The sequence below is a fragment of the Lepidothrix coronata genome, unplaced genomic scaffold (assembly GCF_001604755.1).
Source record: "Lepidothrix coronata isolate B3197 unplaced genomic scaffold, Lepidothrix_coronata-1.0 Scaffold136, whole genome shotgun sequence".
NCBI lineage: Eukaryota > Metazoa > Chordata > Aves > Passeriformes > Pipridae > Lepidothrix > Lepidothrix coronata.
In genome coordinates, this window is record NW_016690316.1 from 670,002 (window position 1) to 677,926 (window position 7,925).

At 46.6% G+C, this 7,925-nt stretch overlaps 1 protein-coding gene across 2 annotated transcripts; it reads right to left on the reverse strand.

Annotated features, from left to right (window-relative positions):
* Positions 1 to 1,298: 1,298 nt before the first annotated feature.
* Positions 1,299 to 6,645, reverse strand: S1PR1 (sphingosine-1-phosphate receptor 1). Of its 2 annotated transcripts, none has more exons than XM_017827228.1 (2): positions 6,506 to 6,645; positions 1,299 to 4,100 (listed from the first exon to the last, which is right to left on the reverse strand). In XM_017827228.1, the coding sequence occupies exon 2, from the start codon at positions 3,968 to 3,970 to the stop codon at positions 2,831 to 2,833; it is 1,140 nt and encodes a 379-aa protein (XP_017682717.1). In that variant the 5' UTR covers positions 3,971 to 4,100; positions 6,506 to 6,645; the 3' UTR covers positions 1,299 to 2,830. The 2 variants fall into 2 exon arrangements, with proteins under 2 accessions (XP_017682717.1, XP_017682718.1); XM_017827229.1 differs by lacking the exon at positions 6,506 to 6,645 and adding an exon at positions 5,456 to 5,577.
* Positions 6,646 to 7,925: the final 1,280 nt, after the last annotated feature.

Here is a 7,925-nt window from a genome sequence, read left to right on the forward strand (position 1 = left end):
CAGAAACAAAGGCAAAGTGAAGGGAAGTGACTCACCTGGGGGCTATCAGCTATGACTACGGAAAGGCCAGTGGTAGTCACGAGGGGTCAGTGGCACAGCCATGCTGATATAGCTCATCCCTTGTCACATGTGGGACAAACAACCTTAATGCCCATAAGGCTTCAGGAGCAGAAGGGCCCCAGTCCTTTGGATAAAAACACCTCTACAAATTCAGATGTCCCTGTGCATTGCCTCATCCCTGTACATTGCCTTTATTTACTCACTGGGAGCACAACGAGGGCTTAACTTGGACTTTCATGGTTTATATACTTGTAGTGCTCTGCACAGAAGTGACTTTATCCCTGGGACAAAGCAGTGCTTTCCCTCATGACTGTCAGCACCCAGAGTACACCATCCCTGCCCAAATGAAGGCCTGAGCCAAGAGACACTTTATCTTGTGCACAAATACAGATTTGCCATTTTTTCCAGCCTTGCTCAGGTCACTAATTAAAAGCCTAGGAAGTGAGCACACATGAAATCATTCCTTCCGTACAGGGCAGACAGATGGAGAGAAATTCCAGCCTGTTTCCACTCTTTTGTCTTCAGGGCATTTTTGGAATTTCCTTCAGGAAGTGAGGTTATGACCCAGAGCCTTCCTCGGTGAGTAGGCTCTCGTTTCCCACAGTAAACCCTGCACAGTGATGACATACAGTACGAGAAGGTGAGGTTTATCTTCACACTCCAACTGCATCCTGTATGAGCTCCATGGAACTTAAAAGTAATGCTGAGAGGCAACAGCCGCGAGAGAGGAAATGGAAGTCAAGCCTTTGGAAGAAGTAACGCAGCATCTATTCCACTCCATTGCCATGGTCTTCACTGGTGGACCCGAGTTGAGGCCACCATTCGGTGTTTCATATAATTCCTCCATGTTTGCAATAAACTAAGAATTAAACTTACGAACCATACTGGTGAAACAAGTGAATTCTTTCACTTATTCTGCTCTAAGCAGTCACGGTAAAACTGGTTTTCCTTCTGTTTGTACTTCATTAGCTGTTGGAGAAGGATTGCTACTCCAGAGATTTTTGTAATGGCATTCCAGTAATACACCATATGCTGATGAAAAAGTTATAGATTAGTATTCATTCTGTATTTTACGTGATCCTGTGACATTATGCATTTTGTGTCTCCACAGAATTGACTTAATCCCAGCATGTACTGAAATCAAGGAATTCTTTCAGTGGCTTCTATCAACAAAAAACCACACCTGGCATGAAACCACCACAACAGTACAAAACTACTAGTAATCTGATAACAGAATCTTTTAAAAAATCAGTTTATTAATGTTTAGAAGTCAATAAAGCTATGTGCAAATTGAACAATAAAAGTCAGAAACATTTTAAATACTATTTTTTAAACCAGAAAAAAATCCAATAGTTTAATTGCACTGGAAATTTTACTACAAAGGCAGTACATTTTCTTTAAAAAATACACTTCTAGGAATTGCCAATAACTGTAAATCAGTCACTTTCTCTCAGCTATTCCAGATATACCACTTTTGTTATAGCAATACTCTAGGCGCATGAAGACTCCTGCATCTTATTAACTTATTTACATTGTACACATTCAACCCCATTAGAACAGGTTAGAAAAATAGAGGAGTAAAAATGATGCTGTAAAACAAATACATTCAATTTAATGACAGGTACTTCTTCCGTGAATTGATAAAATACAGACATCTTTGCTGAAATTATAAACATTAATAAAATGTGCCAAAATGTATTGCATTTTGTTATGGAAGTGCATTTATCTATAGTCATTTCACTTCAACTTTCCTTTTATTTTTCTGAAACTCAAGGTACTCTTTTCAGATTTTCCAACTGATCTTTACTTTCGACAGGCTTTTAACCTAACACTGAAATGCCCCTTCAGTTTTTAGCTCTTCTTACTTAGGCAAAAATCCTACTGTTATCAATACTATTTTTTACTATTATGTATACTTTCAGTCATCTTGAAGAGAAATGACACTTAGTTCTACCTTGCGTTTTTCATGATAATGCAGTTGATTTAATGCTATAAAATAAAAAGGCAATCAATGTATGGGGCCAAATGCTGTTCTGAGCTACTCCATAAAATCTGACGCAGTCAATGGAGTTGTACAGGTGAAAGTAACTGCAGAACCTAGCTCATGGTCTTCAAATGTAATATGGACTGACAGCAAAAATTCACAGCTATGATCTTGCTAAATAAAACCCCAACAGCTTTGGACTCTGCAAATTAAACCTTATGACTTAACTAAAAACTCTGCAAAGTGATGCCAAATTATGGTTTTATGTGGTCTAAATTATATTTTTGTGATCTCTTTCCATGTTATGTGCTAAACAAACACTTCTAACCAATGATACCAGAGCCATCACTAAATTCGGTACAGAAAGATCTTTGTGTCAGTGATTTGCTGCATGGAGAAAAAACTTCACATTCTTCTCACATGGGAAAAAAAAAAAAAGATTAATTCTCCCTTTCCCTCCTCCCCCTCTCTCTTTCTCACACACACCAGGCATCATTTCACCAAGGCATCAGTCTTTCAGAGTTACTAAGGAGATTTCAGGATATGAATGCGCCTGACAATCCTGAGCTGCCTCAGTGCAAAGACAAAACATGCTCCAGGAAAAAAAGACTTCCAAGCCAGAACAGTCTGTCCCATTTCTTGAACTCCAGCCTCACAACTGCACCGTTTGCCTCATTAGAACTAATGCTACTTGCTCACTCAGCCCAATGCTGCTCCTGTGAGCAGGAGGCATCTCAGCTCCCCCACTTCAGAGCGAGGCTCTGAAATACACCCCTATAGTTATTCCTAAGAAGATGAGGTAACATTGCCCGAAGACATGATGGTTTCAGGATGGTCACCGTCCTCCTTCTGTGGGTGTGAGGAGTTGTCAGACTTACTCCGGCTGAACTCCATCCCTCCAATGATCGGCCTTTTGAATTTGGTCCCAGAATCTGCTGGGGGACATTTGCAGCAGCACAAAATCTTGATGAAAGCCCTGCGCATCTCTTTGTTTGTCAAGGTGTAGATGATAGGGTTCGTGGCTGAATTGAGCACGGCCAGCACTAAGAAATACTCTGCTTTATAGAGGATTTGGCAGGTCTTCACTTTACATCCCACATCCAGTAAAAGCAGGATGAACAGAGGAGCCCAGCAGGCAATGAAGACACTCAGGACTATGATCACCGTCTTGAGCAAGGCTAGTGACTTTTCTGAGCTCCTAGTAGCTTTGGTAATGTTTTTCCGAAATGTCAGCCTGCGGCTCCTAGTCCTCACCATGGAGTAGATCCTGCAATACAGGACAACAATAGATAGCAAAAGGCCAGTGAAAACAGTTGTGCAAAAGAGAATATAGTGCTTGTGGTAGAGAGGCAGCACGGTGGAGCAGTTGGACAAGAGGCTGATGCAGTTCCAGCCCATGATCGGGAGTCCCCCGAGGATCACAGAGATAACCCAGCAAGCGCTGATCAGCAAGAAGGAGCGGAAGCTGTTGCTGCCATTGTGGAGTTTCATCTTCAACATGGTGATATATCTCTCAATGGCAATGGCCAACAAGCTGAACACAGAAGCTGACAAGGCAACAAACATGCTGCCTTCTCTTACAAACCACTGGGAGGGTGTGAGGCTATAGGTTTTGTGTCCAGATAGCAGGAGGTTGGCAGTGTAAGCCACACCAGCCAACAAGTCTGAAAGAGCCAAGTTCCCAATGAAATAGTACATGGGTCTGTGAAACTTCTTGGTTTTCCAGATGGTAAGCAAGACAAAAATGTTCTCTAAGATTATAAAGCAGCAAATGATGATAAAAACCACCGACGTCACTTTAATTCCACTGTCCACATTCTCATTTAGCTTTCCCGTGTAATTATAATGCTCTTTGATGACATAGTTGACATCAGTGTTGGCCGGGTTGCTCATGACCTTCAGCGGGGCAGTGGTGCCAGAGCTCATGGTGCCCGACTGGCGCTCCTTCCCCAGTGGCACCACACGGTGACACCAGCTGCAAACCCGGGGGCTGCCCCGCAGAGCCTTGGCCCCGCAGCCTGCCCGGTGCTGCTGCACGGCCTCAGAAACTGCAGCCCTGAGAACAAGAGGCACAAAGCCCAGAGTTAAAAGAAGGAAGGCAAACAATGTAAGAAATTATAAAGGGTTTAAGATAATCTGCTAGTTTAATTGTGTATCAGAATCATATAGGTATTCACACGTGAACCAGTTTCATTCAGCTACTAAAATACATTTAAAAGATGGTTAGGCATATTCAATAGGTAAAGTTAATAAGACAAAAAAGTTCTGTCACTCAGAGCTGAACAGGTAAACTGGAGTCAGCAAGGACTACATTACTGGACTTTTTCCAACTCAAAAGATCTCAAAGCTGCCCAGCAATAAGTTCTAGCCTTCTTTTTTTTCAGTAGGAAACACAACTTGTAATACAACAGCAGAGATTTAGAAAGGGAAAGGGCTTGCTTGATTTAACTGCAAATGTATGAAAGCCTGCACAGAAATTACTTGACAGGAGTCCTGTACTCTCCTCCATTAATAAAGCCTGAATGCACTTTGGAAGGGGGTAGTTATGCAATTTACAGATGCCATCTCAAACAGTGGTAAATTCACTGATGTGTATGTAAACAAGAGATCATCTCAAAGCTGTAAACAGGTAAGGGGTGCCCTTGCTAAACACAAGTAAGAACATGCTTTACAAAAGCCACAGCAGTAAAAGTTTAGAAAAGCAAAAAAAATATGTAATTAAGCTACAGCGCAAGCCCATTCCATGGGTTTGGAACAAAGAATGTAAAAAAACCCCTTCCATTTAAATAACTAGTACTGCAAGCTTTTGAAATCGGCATGATTAAGGAATACACATATAGAGCAAACTGCCTTTACATATAAAGGTTTTGTAGTGGACATTTTAAAAGAATTAAAACTCAGGTATCATGCAAGGGAAAAAGAACAGCACGCAGAATTGTTAAATTACAGCCCAACCGGGGCAGAGCAGGAGGTCCGAGGCCAGCGGGTTCAACTCCTCGCTCTATTCCCGAACTCCAGTTCGCACCGCTCCCGGGCTCCAACCCGCACCGCTCCTATCCCGCACCGCTCCCAGGCTCAAACTCGCCCCGCTCCTGTCCCGCACCGCTCCCAGGCTCAAACTCGCCCCGCTCCTGTCCCGCACCGCTCCCAGGCTCAAACTCGCCCCGCTCCTGTCCCGCACCGCTCCCGGGCTCCAACTCGCCCCGCTCCGGTTCGGTCTCTCCCGCGCGTGTTTCCCGTCCCGCACCATCTCGGCCGGACGAAGCCCCCGGCCGGGCACGGCGCGGCCAGGGCAGCCCCCCCTCTCCCCCCGTTTTGTTTCGGGGCCCCGGGGGTCGCGCCGAGCGAGACCCGCAGCGCCGGGATCCCCCGTGCCGCGGTGCGGGCGGAGCGCGGCTCCCCGAGCCTCACCTCGCTCCAGCGCGGCGCGGAGCCCCGGCCGGCCCTGCGCATCTTGCGTGCCCGCGGAGCAACTCCGGTGGGCGGGCTGGGGGGCTCGGTGGTTTTAATGTTTCTGCAGCTGCCGCTCTCCACCCTTTTCCGACCCTCCTTTCTAACTCCTCCCTGCTGCGTGCGGGACCTGCACGCCCAGCCCAGCCGCCGCCCCGCCCCGCCCGGCGTGAGCACGGCGGGCGCTGCTGCGAAGTGCTCCCCCCCGGGACCCCCCGGCCCTGCCCGGCCGGAGGAGGAGGGGAAGGGGACGCCGCGGTCGCGCCCCAGCCGTGCCCGCCCCGGGAGCGGCCGCCGCCCGGCGCTCCGGGCGAGGAGGAGCCGGCAGGGCCCGGCCGGCTCCCAGTGCGGTCCCTACGCCTCGGGGATGCGGGGGCAGATTCCCGACCCTCCGGCTTTCTTCACCCCCGACTAGGCACAGCAGGGCTATGGCCATATGCCACCTCCGTCCTGCCTCTCACAGGACCTGGGAAAGGAAACACCTGGAAGAGGCTCTTCCATTTTCCCACTTCACCAAGGTGTGTTTTTGCCCTGGCAGGCCCGGTGGCTGCCACCCGCACGCTGCCCTGCAGCCTCCTGCGGCGCTGGGTGACTCACGAGCGGCTCCCCCCGGGCAGGCACCGGCCCGATGGGGCAAGGATGGTGCCAGGCTGCACACCGGAGAGGCAGAAGCCAGCACTGACCCATGGGGGATAAGCTCACTTTCTGCCACTGTCAAACAGCACCAGGTGTTGGTGTTTTCACATTAAAAAAAAAAATATCTATGCATGTTCAGAGGATGCTGTAAAATACCTACGTTTGAAAATATGAAGAGAAGTTTTAAATTCATTTTTTTTAAAAACAAAATTGGCAATGGCAACTACTTACAGTGGTAACAGAGTTATTAAACAGAGACAGAAAAAGAAGTGAGTTTAGGTTTTATAACTCCTTCTCTCTTCAAACTTTTAAAATAAAAAGCACCTTGGTGTATGTGAAATGCTAACTCTGGTGGTAATCTATCGTTGCACTTACTGCAGAAATTTTCTTGTTCCTTCCTCTGTTCTTGTTAACTCCAAATTGAAATGCAAACAAATATCACAATACACCAGAGCTCAATATCAAGGTCTTTCAGTTCATAGCATCACACTGGTCAATTAGCAGCAGCAGTTGTTATGGGGAAGCAGCTTTCCTCTGAAAGACAGTAAGAGTACTCTACCCTCAGGAAGAGGGTAGAGGGTCCCTCTCTTATTTATGCTAATAGTCACGCTTCAATTGTTCCACGCCTCTCCCAGAATGACTCAGATAAATTACACTGGCAAACAGACATTAACTCTTCCACCACAAAGCTAGAAACTTGAAAAGATGTTTAGCCTCCTGAGAGCCTGGAGGAAAATACAGCCGTTAAGTTACAACTGTCAGAAAAGGCATGTGAAATAAATCATGCTTGAGGCTGACATATGCATCCCCTGCAACTGCCTGACATACCCCAGATATTTCAGGCTTTCCCCCTTGTTTAGCTAATATGTAGAAAATACTAAATAAAAGTGCATTCACTGGGCATTTCCCTCTAGGAAATAATTCCCACCTAATTTTAAGCAAGAGGAACATATTAAAGGAACATGCTTTAATTAAAGGTTAGAATGACTCAGGGTTTCATTAGTCAGATGTACAGGCTTTCATTTTGGGGCTACTGGTTACCAACTGAGAGAACTCCAATTCAGAGATGTTACATTCAACAAATTAATTTTCAGAGGCTGTGTAAAATCATAGAATCATAGAATGGTTTGGGTTGGAATGGACCATAAAGATCATCTTGTTCCAACTCCCCTGCCATGGGCAGGGACACCCCACTAGGCCAGGATGCTCAAAGTCCCATCCAACCTGGCCTTGAACACTTCCAGGGATGCGGCATCCACCCTTTCTCTGGGCAAGCTGTTCCAGGGCCTCACCACCCTCACAGTAATGAATTTCTTACTAATATCTAATCTAAATGTATTCTCAGTTTGAAGCCATTCTCTCTTGTCTTGTCACTACATGCTCTTGCAAAAAGTCCCTCTTCCAGCTTTCCCGTAGGCCCCCTTTAGGTACTGAAGGGCCACAATAAACTAACCCTGGAGCCTTCTCTTCTCCAGGCTGAACAAACCCAACTCTCTCAGCCTTCCCTCATAAGAGAGGTGCTCCAGCCCTGTGATCATCTTTGTGGCTCCCTCTGGACCTGCTCCAACAGGTCAATGTCCTTCCTGTGCTGGGGACCCTAGACCTGGACACATTACTCCAGGTGGGGTCTCACCAGAGCAGAGTAGAGGGGCAGAATCCCCTCTCTCAGTGCTGGCCACGCTGCTTTTGATGCAGCCCAGGACACGGTTCACTTTCTGGCTGCAAGCTCACATTGCTGGGTCATATCCAGCCAGTCATCCACCAGCACTCCCAAGTCCTTCTCCATCCCTGCGGG

What these genes read in the sequence shown, in the direction of transcription:
- S1PR1 (XM_017827228.1), bottom strand. Translation starts at nt 3,970, where the DNA reads ATGAGCTCTGGCACCACTGCCCCGCTGAAGGTCATGAGCAACCCGGCC.